This window comes from Castor canadensis, chromosome 2 (assembly GCF_047511655.1).
Source record: "Castor canadensis chromosome 2, mCasCan1.hap1v2, whole genome shotgun sequence".
Classification (NCBI taxonomy): Eukaryota; Metazoa; Chordata; class Mammalia; order Rodentia; family Castoridae; genus Castor; species Castor canadensis.
The window spans coordinates 133,388,192-133,404,391 of NC_133387.1; the positions used below are offsets into that span (position 1 = coordinate 133,388,192).

General features: G+C 41.2%; 1 protein-coding gene across 11 annotated transcripts in view; it reads left to right on the plus strand.

Moving 5' to 3' along the window:
- The window catches only part of Stard9 (StAR related lipid transfer domain containing 9), a 108,030-nt gene that overhangs the window by 58,276 nt on the left and 33,554 nt on the right, over window positions 1–16,200 (plus strand). For 7 of the 11 annotated variants that reach the window (XM_074065756.1, XM_074065757.1, XM_074065759.1 and 4 more), the window contains 9 exons: window positions 1,739–1,808; window positions 3,747–3,840; window positions 5,501–5,568; window positions 7,145–7,242; window positions 7,646–7,852; window positions 8,043–8,140; window positions 9,790–9,867; window positions 10,470–10,541; window positions 14,166–14,345. In XM_074065756.1, the coding sequence (XP_073921857.1) occupies window positions 1,739–1,808; window positions 3,747–3,840; window positions 5,501–5,568; window positions 7,145–7,242; window positions 7,646–7,852; window positions 8,043–8,140; window positions 9,790–9,867; window positions 10,470–10,541; window positions 14,166–14,345 (965 nt within the window). The remainder of the gene's footprint in view (window positions 1–1,738; window positions 1,809–3,746; window positions 3,841–5,500; window positions 5,569–7,144; window positions 7,243–7,645; window positions 7,853–8,042; window positions 8,141–9,789; window positions 9,868–10,469; window positions 10,542–14,165; window positions 14,346–16,200) is intronic. The other 4 variants (XM_074065758.1, XM_074065766.1, XM_074065764.1 and 1 more) reach the window with 3 other exon arrangements.

Here is a 16,200-nt window from a genome sequence, read left to right on the forward strand (position 1 = left end):
CCACCCCCTTCGCTTCCAGGCAGAACCTGTTTTGCCTTCTCCAATTTTGTTAAAGAGAAAACATAAGCGTTAATAAGAAAGACATAGATAAGGATAGCTATACAGAGAGATTTCTAGCATTGCTTCCATGCACATGTGTATTACAACCTAAATTGAGTCATCTCTACCTGACCTCTTCACTATTTCCTGGTCACTTTCCTGTAGTGGTCTCTGTCAATTTAAGATTACTTTATTAGCTCCTCTACAGTGGGCACATCAAACACTTTCAAGTTTTAGGTTTCCTTCCCTTTTCCTATTCGTCCTGTACACATTCTCTCCTTAGCATGTGACCATGTCCAATAGTATTACTGCATTTGTTTTAGGTCTATAATCTGCATATGAGTGAGAACATATGATTTTTGGCCTTCTGAGCCCAGCTAACTTTGCTTAAGATGATATTCTACAGTTCCATCCATTTACTTGCAAATGAAAAAATTTCATTCTTTGTGGCTGAGTAAAATTTCATTGGTATAAATACCAGATTTTCTTAATCCATTCGTCAGTAGTGGAGCATCTTGGCTGTTTCCATACCTTGGCTATTGTGAATAGCACTCCAATAAACATGGGTGTGCAGGTGCCTTTGGAATAACCTGAGAAGTATTCCTTTGGGTGTATCCCTAGGAGTAGTATTCCTGGATATATGGCAGATGTATGTTTAGTTTTTTAAGAAGCCTCTATGTTGTTTTCCAAAGTGGTTGTACTAGCTTACATTCTCACCAGTAGTGTGTGAGGGTTCCTTTCTCCCCTGCATCTTCGCCAACATTTGTTGTTGGTGATGTTTTGATGATAGCTATTCAAACGGGCGAGGTGGCATCTTAGTGTGGTTTTGATTTGCATTTCCTTTATGGCCAGGGATGGTGACAAATTATTGTCACATCTAACTAATAACAATAATTCCTTAATATAAACCCCATCATTGTTCAAACTACTTTAATTTTTTAGTATAATCCTATTTAACAAAAGGCCTATGAAATTATTTTGCTCTGAATCTCTAAACTGTACAGAGATTTTCTAGCACAGTTGTAGAAGCCCTTTGTGTGTTGGTCAGAACCAGCCATAAAGATTTTCTTCTGCCCTTACATTCCTCTTCACTTGTCTAAAGCCTTCCCCTTCTATGATGGAGTGGACAGCTCCATTCCATCAAGTCTCACTTCTGTGGAGCCTGCTCTCACCACTGCTCTGATCTTCTTGGTGTTTATTTTATTCTGCTTCTGTGGCACTTGACTATTCTGTCTTATTTAGAAAGTATAACTCCTTTTGATTGTATCCCGTGGGAGGACAGGAATGTGTGTACAGTATGTTTTATACGCCAAGGTGAGCCTGCCACCTTGTGGGCAAAATAGTACTCACCTATCTCAGGAATTTGGTGAGGGTCAAATGAGGTAATATATAAGGTCTTGTATTGTAATCTGTGGGGCACAATTGTGAGGAATTGTTGACACAGCCACTACATGAACTCTAGGCCATAATCTCTATGAAGACAAAAAACAGTATTCCTAGAGTCCATTACAGTACCTGACAGTAGGTTTTCAATAAACATTTTATTTAATTTATTATGTGATTGGGCTTCACTGTGGCTCCTCATTCTATTTTATCAGTGATATGAAATAGGAATGATCAAGTTAAAGACCTACAGGGAAAGGTTAAACTTTACCAAAAGTTTATTTGATTTCTTTTCTTACCCTCACACATCTGACAGGTCTATCTCACCATGTTGTTACCAGCTATAAGCAAGTAATCCAGCTCCTGGAGGAGGGGATAGCAAACAGGTATCAGGTTTGCTTATTGCTATCTTCTCTCAGCCACCTTCTCCTGTCCTGTGTTCTGTTACCCTTTGAGATGTGTGACAGCACTTAGAGTTGTCTCCATCTTCAGTTTCCAACAATCCACACCCAGGAGGACCTTCTCAGGCAGTCACATATCTCTGAGTCAGGGGTGCTGTCTGAGACTTAGTGCTCCGATCATTGAAACCTAAATGGAGTTTGTTCTGTATTTAACACTTGGCAGTAAGTTTAAAGAGTTGCTCTTTAGTTTGGTTTAAAAGACGCAGCTTTTGCTGTTTTGATCAGAGGATAGATTCTTGCCTGTTGGCCTTTCCTCAGGCTTGATAAAGATGAATATAGCACAAAATGTTTCAGAAACGCAATTTTCTTCTCGTTTTGAATACTTGTGAAATTACCCCCCCTCAATCCACTATGAATACCTAAGTGATCCAAACTCTTCCAAGAGCATTGTACATTGTGATAACATTCCATATTTTTAGTTATTATAAAGCATCTAGAATATTGTTAATAAATTCCAAGAGTAAAAAGTTTTTTATTTTTATGGAAGAATTATTTAGTCTTCTGTTTATCCTTTTAATATCAGGCCCTTTATATTAACTGAAAATAAAGGGAAAAATTTAAATTTAACATTCCATTTTGGGGGTTCTACGTAACTCTCCCAGAGGTGCTTGCATCTGGTCTTCACAGTCCCTGTGCTCCTTAGGGGCTCACTCTTTTTTTTATCCTTGAATTTTGAGACCAGTCTCTTGATTTTGACTATTTTCTTCTGTTCTCTAGCTCTCAAGAGGACATAGGTCAATAAAATAGCCTGAGAGTTTTAGACAGAAGTCGGACTCAGATTTAGATAAAGAGAAGACTTCTGACTTTAGGGGTTTGACTTTAGGGATGGATTTTTAAGGGAGGCTGTGGATTCTTTCTGACTTAGGCACAACATCGGTGCAATTCAAGATCTCATTTCAAAAGTCTTTCAGTATGTTACAAGATTAATATTCTGGGGAGTGGGTATGGTGTTATATACCTATAATCTCAGCTACTTGAAAGCCAGAGATTGGAAGGATCAAGGTTCAAGGCCAGCCAGAACAAAAAGTTAGATACCATCTCAGCAAATAAGCCAGGCTTTTAATCCCAGCTATGGAAAATATAGGTAGGAGGATACCAGGCCAGCCCTAGGCAAAAAGGTGAGACCCTATTAAAAAGAAAAAATCTAAAGGAAAAAAAAGTAGAGGTTTGGCTCAGGTGACAGAGTGCTTGCCTAGTAAGAGCAAGTCCTGAGTTCAAACTCCAGCACTGCCGGAAAAAAAAATACTCTGTTTTATGGCTGGTGGTGTGGCTCAAGGGTGGAGTCCCTGCCTAGCAAGCATGAAGCCCCCAAACCCCAGTACTACCCTCCCCCAAGTATTCTGTTTTACCTTTTCTTAGAGGCTTTTTTTCCCAGCAGCCGCTCTACTTTCTGCCTTTGCTTGTCTTTTTTTTTTTTTTTTTTTTTTGAGACACGGTCTTGCTATGAAGCCCAGGCTGGTTATAGCCTCTACTCCCAAGTGCTGCGATTTATAGGTGTTAGCCACTGTGCCTGGTACAATTCATTTGTCTCATTTAAATAGGTCTGGTTAAAGATATTTTTCCAAGGTGGTAAACACTCTAGTATTTACTGAGTTCACCCTTTCACTGAGTTCTGCTTTATCACTTAAAAATGTTTTAATGTCAGTTAGTTTGAAACTACTCTCCCTTTTATTCTTTGATCCCAGCACCTAGAGTGCTGCTTGTGCTCTCTCTGGACCAATTTTCTAACTGTACTAGATTTACTATGGATAATTTGTGGTTCTCACCTGCAACTTTTAGTCCTAGTCTTTCTTGTGCTTTCCATGGATTCTTCAGGATCCCCCATGCATAAACTATCCTTGTTCTGTCTCCCCTCATACACAGAATGACAGCAGCCACCCACGTCCATGAGGCCAGCAGCAGATCCCACGCCATCTTTACTATCCACTACACGAAGGTTTGGTGCTGTTTACATTCAGTGAGATTTCTTCCTCTCCTTATTCCTCTTGACCACTTCATTGTCTTCCTTCCTCTCTAGTTTCCTTTCTTCCTATCCTTCCACTTATGAGTTCTCTGACACAACCTAATAATATAAAGAACAGCTACATGCAATTTACTCATCATCCCTGAAGAAATGATGAAGGGGGGCTAGATGTGGTAGCTCATGCCCAGCTATGTGGGAGGCAGAGATTGGGAGGATTGTGGTTTGAGGCGAGCCCAGCCCCTCTTCCCCTAAGGTATTTCATAAAGACTCATCAAAACATCTTCTGCTTTAGCTTTGGGCACTTCAGAACATTTTCAATCTATTTGATCAGTTTGAGTCTATTTAAAATGAAAATCAGTGTTGAAATGGAAAATACGCATTAAAATGGTAGACAGTTCACTTTCATCATAATGGAGTGAGGAGACTGATAAATTCAGTCCTTATAAATTAAAATTTGGGGCTGGGATGTAGCTCGGTGGTACAGCACTTGCCTAGGATGCGCAAGGCCCTGGGTTCAATCCCAGCACCAAAAAAGAAAAGACAAAAAAAAAAAGTAAAATTTTATTATGTGTGCTGCCAAAGTGAGCACAAAAGCAGAATTTTAAAACTGGGCAAAACCATTCTGAAAATAGACTAAATACATATAATAAACTGAAAACACTTATTCAAAAAAATACTAAACCTCAGGTAAAATTAGCACAAATATGTGGTGTTCTGGTCTTGAGCTGCTCCTGTCCTCACCATTTCTCCAGCTCTGCCGGTGGGAAAGTTCATTCCTGGAAGGGAAGGCTATGAAAACACTTTGCTGTTGCTCCTGCCAGAGGGGATCGCTCAACTTTGAGCATTGTCAGATAGTGTTGATACAGAGGAGCAGGGAATAAGGTGTGTCAGTAATTCAGGAGCCTTAGATGTTCGGCTTTTAAAGGCATGATATGAACTGGCAGCCTGTCTGGGGATTAAAATGCTGCTGCTGCTACAACTGTACTGGGTTTCAGAAGATCCTTACCTGTCCTGGGTATTACAAGCTATGCACATACACAACAGAGATTGGGAAGATCATATTTTGAGGCCAGCCTGTGCAAATAGTTCAAGAGATCCCCTCTCCAAAATAATCAGAGCGGAACAAAACCAAAAAAAATTTTTTATGAAACAAAGCAAAACCCCACACTGAATTAGGGGAAAGAGGAAGAAGAGTAGTTTTACTTTTGGGGAATAAATGTCCCTGAGTAGAATATAGAGAGCTCCTGCCCTAGCAAATTAACATGCTATGACAGCCAGAGAGGCAGAACACATCAGCGACCACCCTATCCACTGTGGCTCTCTGCAGATGAGAGTCAGAGCCCGAGGCGAGAGCATTTGACTGATAAATTGTACTAAAATTCCTGGGACCCTTGAAAATTTTACTCAGTTGGTTTCATGGTGTTTTCCCTGCTTCCTCTGTTAGCATGGCTGGTGATTTTAATGAAGGAGTGGTCCAGGGCTTATTGATTGTATTTGTCAGATACCGAAATCTCATCTAGTTCACAGCACATTAGAATATAGATTTCTCACGTGAGTTGGATGAAAATCCAGAGTATCACCTTGGTTAGGAGGTTATCTACGGGGACAAGGCAAATCATTCCAAGTGAGACTTGAAATTTGTTTTCTCCCTTAGGCGATCCTAGAGAACAACCTCCCCTCTGAGACTGCTAGCAAGATTAACCTTGTGGACCTAGCAGGCAGGTAATTAGGATTTCAAAGCCAAGGGAAATTTTTCCCTTGTTCTTGCTCATTTTATCCAGAATAAGCTTGGTCTGATCTTTTTTTTTTTTTTTAAATGTATCAATCATCCCAAGAAAATCATAAAAGAAACAAATTCTTGAATGTTAGGTTGAAAATTATAGTGTGTCGGGGCTACAAAGTTCCTCTACATCAGGAGTTCTCAGTCTTAGCTGTCCATTAAAATCTCCTGGGCACCTTTTAGAACCCTCGGGGCTTGTACCTCAGATCAAATCAGGTTTTTAGTGTGGGTGAGGGGAATGTAGGCATCAGTATTTTTAAAAGCTTCCAGCTGATTGATTTCAGTGGAAAGCCAACATTGGAAACCACTGCACTAACTGGTGTCAGCTGAGTTAGTGCATCTTTTTCCTTTGACTTAATACTGATTTTATGCTGCTCTGTGCACTACTCTAGAAAAGTTTTAAAGATATTGTGGGGCTTGAGGGAAGTTTCTGCATTTTGATTATTAAAAGGAAGTGTGGGCCAGGCATGGTGGTACACATCTGTACTCCCAGCACTCAAGAGACTGAGGCAGGAAGATCACAAGTTCAAGGTCAGCCTGGGCAAATGTAGTCTTCAAAAAAACCGACAAAGGGCTGGGTGTGGTGATGCATGCCTGTAATCCCAGCTACTTGAAAGGTGGTTTAAGGCCAACACAGACAAAAACATAGTGAGAGCCTATCTCTAAAAACAAGCTGGTTGTGGTGGCACATGCCTATGGTACTAACTCCTATGGAGGCAGAGGTAGAATTGTGGACTGAAGCCTGGCCTGAGCAAAAGCAGGAGATCCTATCAGAAAAACAAACTAAAAGGCAAAAGGTCTGGGGGTATATCTCAAGTTGTAGATCAAGGATCTGAGTTCAATTCCCAATAACCCCCCCCCCTTTAAAAAAAAAACCAAAACAACAAAAAAAAGAAAGAAGAAAAAAAAATGGAAACCATGTATATATCCAAAGGAAAATCTTGAGGATTTTCAGGGGAAAGTGTAAGATGATATAAGGCAGATTTTCTTAATTTGGAACTACTAAAAATTAAGATAGCCAGAATTCCCTGGGAGTGTAGCTCAGCATTAGCGCACTTGCCTAGCATTTGCTAGGCCCTGGGTTCAATCCCCAGTACCACTACCACAATAAAACTAAGTGCTATACGAAAGAAACTATATCAACCAATCAGAATTGTATGTTTTCAATATTTACCATTTACTTAAAAGGGAAGTTTGAGACAGTTAACTGTTAACACAAATATCATAAAACCATTAAAACATAAATTTAAAATGATAAAATGTGTTAATAACATTACTGTAAATAATCATTACATTTAATGTTCTGGCAGCCAAAATAAAAACAAATGTAATGAATTACTTCAGTTATACTGTGTAAGAAGAAGGCCAGTAGCCTTTTTGGGAACTGAATTCTAAAAGGAATTTATTATGTGGGTTTTTTAGAGCATTACGTACAACAGAATGGATAGTATCTTTCAACGGCATTGTAAGAGAGTATCTTACTTGCTTCTGTTTTTGTTTTCATTGATTGTGTTTTAGTGAAAGAGCAGATCCCAGTTACTGTAAGGACCGGATTGCTGAAGGAGCCAATATCAACAAGTCCCTTGTCACTCTGGGAATTGTCATCTCTACCTTAGGTATTCCTCCAATGGACTGGATGATTGCAGGGGCTGAGGGAGACTTTGGAAAATAACTCACAGGATTTTCTTTTTCTGAAAATAGCATAAAAGCTTACAAGGTTCTTTTTAATAAGGTCACCTCTGGTTTGGAGCATGAACAATTGATATTTATCTGTGGTTTTAGAGCACAATTCGACCATCATTCCAGCACTATCATTTCAAAAAGAGGGACACTAAACAGTTATGTCACTCAAACAATCCATCTCATGCATTCAAAGTCTGATTCAGGGCTCAAACTTAAAGCATCCTCTCATGCACAGGAAGGGATTAGAAGTGTGATACTTAAGTATGTCTTCTCCAACCATTGTTTTGTTTTAATGCACTTCATAATTTCTTCCGCTGCTTTTATTTGTCTATGAAGCCCAGAACTCCCAAAAGTTCAGCAGCTGCCAGAGCCTCAATAATGCAGCCAGCAGTGGTGGTGATAGCAGGATTCCTAGCTCTCCTGGGACCAGCAGTGGAGGGGCACTGCCCCGGAGGCAGTCTTACATCCCATACCGGGACTCTGTGTTGACCTGGCTGCTGAAGGACAGCCTTGGGGGGAACTCCAAAACCATCATGGTTGCCAGTAAGTGGGATGCTGATCTGCTTCCAGGTTCAGACTAGTACCCTACCTCAGGAAAAGCCCTGACACACTCATGTTCCCGTTTCCTCAAGTGCTGCTTAGGCAGCATGAGCAATACAGTAAGGCAAGTGGTCAAGGGCTGGGTTGGAAGGGCATGGCATGTTGTTTTAAGAACTTTTTCCTCCTTCCTCAGCTGTGTCTCCTGCACATACTTGCTACAATGAGACTATGAGCACGCTGAGATATGCATCCAATGCCAAAAACATTGTCAATAAGCCACAAGTAAATGAGGTAAGACCTTCATTGGAAGTTACGGTCTCAATTGATTTTTTTCTCTTACTCCATCTTGCTAGACTTGTTTTCAAATGGAGTGAAATTCTTTCTTCTACTATAATGTCATATCCTTTACTGATCGCTCTAATTGACTTCAGTCCGTAATTTGACTTCATTCTTTCCTTCCTTCCCTTCCCTAGGGTTTGAACTCAAGACCAAGCATGCTGCCACTTGAGCCATATCCCCAGTCCTTTTTGCTTTAGTTTGTTTTTCAGAAAGAATCTCAAGTTTTTGCCTGGGGCTGACTTTGGACTATGATCCTTCTACCTCCGCCTCCTGCATAGCTGGGATTACAGGCATGAATCATCACATCTGGCTTGAGTTATTTCTCTGAAGCCATTCCTCTAAGGATCCCTGGTGTAGCTAAGCAAAGTCATTTCAGACTTTCTGTGTTTACTGCTTTTATTTAAAGTTGATACTGATTTATGCCTATTTTTTTTCTATATAAAATCACAGTGATAGGCTGACAGAGTGGCTCAAGTGGTAGAGTGCCTGCTTAGCAAGTGTGAGGCCCTGAGTTCAAACCTAGTACCACAAAAAAATAATAAAATAAATAAAATAAAATATCAGTTACTTCTCTGTTTTGGATTAGAAAGGGAGTGTAAGGAATTAATTGGTTTTGAAAACTAATAATGACAATATATCAAATGTTTATCTCTTTTGAAATTTCAGTAAAAAGTTCCAGAGCAGGGATCACAACTTGCAAGCAGGCATATATGACCCACCTGGAGACTGTTTTAAAAGGCCATGTCCTACTGGGCGCTGGTGGCTCACGCCTGTAATCCTCGCTACTCAGGATGTAGAGATCAGGAGGATTGTGTGTTTGAAGCCAGCCCAGACAAATAGTTTGAGGGACCCTATCTCGAAAAACCCTTCACAAAAAATGGGCTGATGGAGTGGCTCAAGATGAAAAAAAAGGCAATGTCCTGCAGGTTTGGTGGCGTGATAATACACAACTATAATCCCAGTTACTTGGGAAGTAGAGACAGGATGATCAAGACTAATCCAGGCAAAAGTTGGTGAGATCCTGTCTCAAACAAAACAAAACAAAAAAGGGTAGAGGTATGGCTCAGGTGGTAGAGCATTCACATGTCCTCTGGGTTCAATCCCCAGTACCACACAAAAAAGGCAATGTAGCAAGGTATGTGTCCAGTTCAGTCACAATTCAGGAAGATTAACACCTACTTTCTATATATGCCCTGTTGTTTATATACCTTCCTGACTTACTGCTCTAGGGCAATGATTCTCAAATTTAATTGTATCACCTGGAGAGTTTTCTAAAGCACAGCTATGCCCCTGTCCCCAAGTGCAGCCGTCTTATGGGACTGGAACTTGCATTTCTAACAATTTTTTTTTTTTTGGTGTCACGAGGGTTTGAACTCAGGGCCTCATGCTTGCTAAGCATGCACTTGTATTGCTTGAGCCCCTTTACCAGCCCTCGAACAAGTTTTTGGATAAAGTTGATGTGGCTGGTCCACACGTTGAGGACACCATCCTTGAGGTTGCTTCCAAGTAGTAATGGGCATCTTCAAGCCCATTGTATATAGTGCTTCATAACTGGCTGGGGTCTGATATCTGTCCTGGTGACTGAGTGCTTTATGTTTCAGGATGCGAACGTGAAGCTCATCAGAGAACTCCGGGAAGAGATTGAGAGACTGAAAGCCATGCTACTGAGCTTTGAACTGGTATACAGACAACCAGGACCCTGCCATATTTAAGTTAGGTTCTCCTCCTTGAGCTGTGTTTCTTCTGCATAGCAGCTGGAGCCAGCTGCACACCATATTTTCAGTTAATACTCATGGAGAAAAGACAGGAGGAGGACATCTGTGATTCCTCTGTGCAGTTTCAGATGGACTGGGTGTCCTCTTCCCATACCTTCCCTTGTCCAGAGGGCATTTGCCTCAATGCCCCTTCTCTGTGTGGACAGACATGGGGGATGGGATCCTTGAGGAAATTTTCTTTCTTTCTTTCTTTTTTTTTTGAAGGTTTTAGCAAAGATTTATTTTAGAATAATAGGATAAAATATAGACAAGAGGTAGGAGAGATAAAAAGAAAGAGAAACATTTCCTGTTCTCCACACAGGAAATGGGAGCAAAGACTCTGGAAATTTTCTTTCAGTGCTCCTCCTTTGTACCAATACAAGTCCAAATACCTAGGCTCCTGATTTGTTTCTGATTTTAAGGATGAAATCTTAATTTACCCTGATCTTCCTTCACAAGCATAAAGGTGAGATCTACCTGTAGTTCACACCAAGAAAACATCAAAGCACATCTTTCTTTCTGTGCAGAGGAACTTCAGTTCATTAAACGATGGAAAGGATGAAAATCTGAAGGAACTAGTTCTCCAAAATGAGTTGAAGGTGGGTGTGTTGAGTGAACCCTGTTCTGCTTTACTGTACCTTGGAAGCAGGTTTGACCTCCCTCCTTACTCCTGGGCTAGGGCTGCTGCCTGAGCAGGGTAGAGAGCATCTTCTACTTTAAAGACCACTGTTGTCTCCATTGAGCCTTGAATGGGAGATGTGTTTGCCTTAGGAGCTGGTAAATGATTTTTAGATTTGCTATTTTATTCTCTCAGGGTGATAATTACCTTTAGATAGTACAAGGGGTGGGGGAATATTTTCTAGTCAGTGAGTGAGTTAACTAACATGCATTCAGGTATGTGCTCCGTCTGACACTGAAAGAGATGCAAAGGAGTCCCTGCTTTACAGTCTAGTTGTACACACATTTAGAGAATGGCGTGTTTTGTCAAGTGTCTGATTTAAAGAAAAAGAGCTGGCATGACATGCTGGAGTCAGAGAACTGACTTTGAACTAGATCTTGAAGGATCTGAAAGAGTTGTTAGACAGGAGAAGGGTAAGGCACTTTGGGAGGAAAAACTTACATAAGCAAAGCCATAGAACTGGGAAAGTGAGAGGCTGAATTGGAAGCATTTGCTGTGGGCAAGATGTGTGCACTGCAAGCAAGACCAGGCCAGCTAGAACAGGTGTTCATAGGGAAGAGTCATGGGGGGAAGCCAGAAGCCAAGTTAGAAGGGGTGAAGTTGATGTAAGTAGGTTTCATAGCTTTTGAATCGGGCTGATGACATAGTAAAGAACTAAGGAACATAACAGGACAGTTACATATATGTAGGATGAATTGCAAGGAAAGAAGACTAGAAGTAGAAAGACCCACTAGGAAAGACTGCTGTTGTAAGGGTGAGGACAAGACATTTTGGAAAAGTAGAATAAGTTGTGATTCCCACAGACCTTAAAAGGAAAAAAATGACAGGCATTTTTGGTGGACATTGTGACCAAATCTCCCAGTTTCCCGTATTCTTTTCTTTTTGTTTGTTTTCTTTCTTTTTTTGCACTACTGGAGCTTGAACTCAGGGCCTTCACCTTGAGCCACTCCAGCAGCCCTATTTTTGTGATAGATGTTTTTGAGGTAGGGTCTCTCGAACTGTTTACCCATGCTGGCTTTGAACCGTGATCCTATTGATATCTGTTTCCTGAGTAACTAGGATCATAAGCCTGAGCCACCAGCTCTGGGCTCTTTTGTATCAACCTTATATATTATTAAAGTCTCTTGGCTGTGGCAACATTTTGTTACTATAACTAAAATTCAGGGCCATATCACATATCTAGAAATTTGTTACAGTTTTTTTTTTCTTCTGTCAGAGTGCCTGCCTAGCAGTCCTGAGTTCAAACTCCATACCACCAAAAAAATTTTTTTAACTAATACATGGCTAATTTTTTTAGTCATATGTTATAATTTTTTTTGCCTAAGAAAATATAGATGAGGTAGAAGGGCAGAAATCATTCTAAGCTCATTATAATTTTCTTATTATATAGGCCAGCTAACTTGAACTTGAATCTGCCCCTTGCTGCTTGTGACCTTAGCTGTTGTGGTAGTGAGAGATAGGGGAGGTATGCTCAGCAGTGCCTCCAGGTAACTGTGCCAGGCTGGCTGACTTGTAAGCCAGCTTTTTACACATATGCTGTAGTTTCATTGGTTTTCAAAATTCAATTCAAGCTGGAAGCTGGTGGCTCACACCTATAATCCTCGATATATCAGAGGCTAAGATTGGGAGGATCATGGGTTCAAGGCCAGCCCAGACAAAAAGCTCTCAAGATTCCCCCCATCCCCCAAATCTCAACAGAAAAATCTGGGCATTATGGCATGTGTTGGGAAAGATAAAATAGGAGGATTGTGGTCCAGGCCAGCCTGAGTGAAAAAGTGAGACCCTGTCTCCAAAATAATGAGAGAAAAAAGGGCTAGAGCCATGGCTCAAGTGGTAGAGCACCTCCCTAGCAAGCATGAAGCTCTGAATTTAAACCCCAGTACCACCATGAAAATAAACAAATAACTCAAAATTGTAGCAATTATTCTTTTTTAAATTTTTGGCAGCACTGGGGTTAGAACTCAGGGCCGCACGCTTGCCAGGAAGGCACTCTTAATGGCTTGAGACACTCTGCGAGCCCAATGATAACATTTAAATAACGTTTCTAGAGTACCTAAAATACTTGTACCTAAATTTGGCATTGTAAGTATTCCCTTTATGAGAAAATTGCTACCTGAATTCAATTTTTTTCTGAGGGTTCTCAGTTCTTTCATTCTCAAGGTAAGCTTCCTGCGTAGGCATCAAAAAGGAGAAAAAAAAACCTTATGTTCAACACTGTTCACTCATGTCCCACTGCTGGTCTTGGTGTACGGTCTCTAAGTTTTGATATATTTACTTGTTTTTTTTTTTTCTTGCCATCTTTTTGGGAGTTTGAACTCAGAGTCTCCTGCTTGCTGGACAGGTGCTCTGCCACTTGAGCCATACCACCCCCCAGCCCTTTTTTGCTTTAGTTATTTTCCAGGTAGGGTCTTGCACTTTTGCCCATGGCCAAACTCAGACCAAGATCCTCCTACCTACCACCTCCTATGTAGCTGTGATCACAGGCACATGCCACTATGCCCCGCTCCATTTTTTTTATAATAAAGAATAACATTTTGTGTTAGACTTTTGTCACTCTGACACATACTTGAGAGACAGATTTAAAGGAAGTTCATTTCAGCTTGTAGTTGCTTCTTGGCCCTCTGGCTGTGGGTCTGTGGTGAGACAAAGCATCATGGTGGAGAGGACATAGTGGACCCGGGGTGCTTACCTCATGGAAGCTGTGAAGGTGGGGAGAGACAAGGTATTCATTTTTCTGGGGCACACTCCCAGTGACCTACTTTCTTCACCTAGGTCCCCATTTCCTAAAGTTTCTACTATCTCCCAAAATAGTTCCACCAGCTGAGGACCAAGCTTTCAATACTGGAGCCTGTGGGAGACATTTCATATTCAAATCATAACACATTTGCTTTTCTTTCTCATTAGAAGAATCATATACGCTTATTGAAAAAAAACCAAACAAACACTTAAATCAACATTTATTAGCCAGGCACTGGTGGCTCACACCTGTATCCTAGCTACTTAGGAGGCTGAGATTGGGAGGATTTTGGTTTGAGGCCAGCCCAGGCAAGGAGTTCTTAACCAATAGCTGTGCATCGTGATGGTGCATGCCTGTCATGAGAGATTGAGATTGGGAGGATTGCCATTCTAGTCCATTCTGGGCAGAAAAAGTTTGTGAGACTCCTCATTGGAAAAAAGCTGGGCACAGTGTACATGACTGTCATCCCAGTGACAGTAGGAAGTTTAAAATAGGAGAATTGCAGTCCAGGCTGGCCTGGGCAAAAAAGCAAGACTGTATCCAAAATAATCAGAGCAAAAAGGGCTGGAGGTGTAGCTTAAGTGGCAGAGCACCTGTCTTACAAGCATGAGGCCCTGATTTCAGAACCAAGTACTGCCAAAAAATAAATAAATAAATAAACAAAACCCACATTTGTTGAAGGAACTTCTGTTTATGAAAGTTAACATTTGTTTACTGAAGAAAGCCTAAAAAACCCAGAGAGCTTGCAGTTGGATGTCATTCTGCCATCTATACTAAGCATTTAGGTCACCTCTTATGCTTCTGCAGATAGACAAGCTGACTAAAGACTGGACTCAGAAATGGAGTGACTGGCGGATGGTCATGGAGTATTACAGTGTGGACATCAACAAGAGGAGGGCTGGTGTGGTCATTGACTCCAGCCTGCCACACTTACTGGTCTTGGAGGATGATGTGCTCAGCACGGGTGTGGTGCTCTATCACCTCAAGGTGAGGAAGCTCTTGTGCCTTCTTCCTGAGCTACTGACCCCAGAAGTCATAGAGGGAAAGTTTAGGGGCTACAGGATTCAGATTTCCTCTCAGGGAACTGACTTAGCTGCCAACTTGTGATCTGTTTTGCTTTGTGTAAATGGAGTGGAAGGCAGAAGTCAGAGCAATCTTTTGTTTTTCAGTTGCTACTGTTGCTCTTATGTAACTTGCTTCTGTTTTCTGTGCCTTAATTTCCTCATTTTAAAGTAACAATGATGCTTCTTAAGTTTTTTTTCTGGCTTTCTAAACCCAAGGATGCAGTCTTGGAAAGTGAAATCCTAACTTCAAAAATACCATCAGTGGCCAGGTGATGTGGTTCATGCCTGCAATCTTGGCTACTTAACAGGCAGAGATCGGAGATTGCGGTTCGAAGCCAGCCTCAGCAAATAGCTCGTGAGACCCTATCTCAAAAATACTCACCATAAAAACAAGGCTGGCAGAGAGGCTCAGGTGATAGAGTGCCTGCTTAGCAAGCATAAGGCCATGAGTTCAAATCTCAGTACTGCCAAAAAAAATCCCAAAACCCATCAGTGTAAGCTCCAGCATGGTGGCACATACATATACTCCCAGCTACTTGAGAGACTGAGGCAGTGAGGCAGGAGAATCACTGGAGTTACAGGAGTCTGAGACCAGCATAGGTAACATAGCAAGGCCCTTTTTTCAGAAAAAATAATACCCTCAATACTCCTAAACTTTACAAATACAAGTTGCTCAAAGATGGGGAAAAAGTCAGCTGGTGGAATGGCTCAAGTGGTAGAGTGCCTGCCTAGCAGGCACTAGCAAGTGTGAGGCCTTGAGTTTAAACCTCAGTACCACAAAAAGAAAAGAAAAGAAAAAAGATGGGGGAAGTAAAAAAACTAGCAAGTGTTCTTCTCACACTTCCCGCTCCGTACAAAGCAACAAAAACTGCACTCCTACTTCTGCATCACTGTGTTACCTGGAAAAGAAGAGGGGAGAGAGAAAGTAGATAAAGGAAGCTCAAAGCATGAAGGGGTTCAAACAGCTGGGGTCAGGGAGGTATGGAGGACTACATGCATCCATCAAGAAAAAAATAGAATGAAGTTAAAACTCTCCAAGTAAGGTCCAGCTTAGTTCCATAGGTCATCATTTCTTTCTTTGTATGTTTTTTATTTTTATTGTTTGGTTTTTTGAGACAAGGTCTTGCTGTGTAATTCAGGCTGGTCTTGAACTCAATTATCTTCCCTCTCCCTTTTGGGAGCTGGGACACACACACACACACACACACACACAGACACACACACACACACACACACACACACACACACACAGACACAGACACACACACACACACCCAGATCACTGTATCTAAATGAAGCAGTTTTAGAAGTTAATGAACCCTGCCCTCATCAACTATGTCTTTCTGTTAGAGGACAGTTCCTATGGGTAGGAGAATATATTTCACATGGCTCACTGAAAATCCAGTTTCTATAGTCATAATTATGATATTTAAAAAGACTAGAGGAAAAGTCAATGAGGAATAGGTAATACTGCTGTTATCTGTGGGGAAATCAGGCTCTTCCTCTGGTGCACCTGGAAAGCTCATCTGTGCTCTGAGGTTCAGCCCTTAGGGAAGTTGTCAGAAGCTAAGTGACTCAGACAGAAAAATAAAGTAGCTTATTTTCTGGCACACTGGGCATAAATTGTCTCGGTGAAATGCCTCAGGCAGAAGTGGCTGTTCTACTTTCACCTTAACAAACAAATCTAAATGCCAAAAGACTAAATATAATCTCCCATTAGTCAGAACAACAGGGAGAGAGTGGGGGTCAGGGAAGAGAGCAGATGAATTAAAATGGCC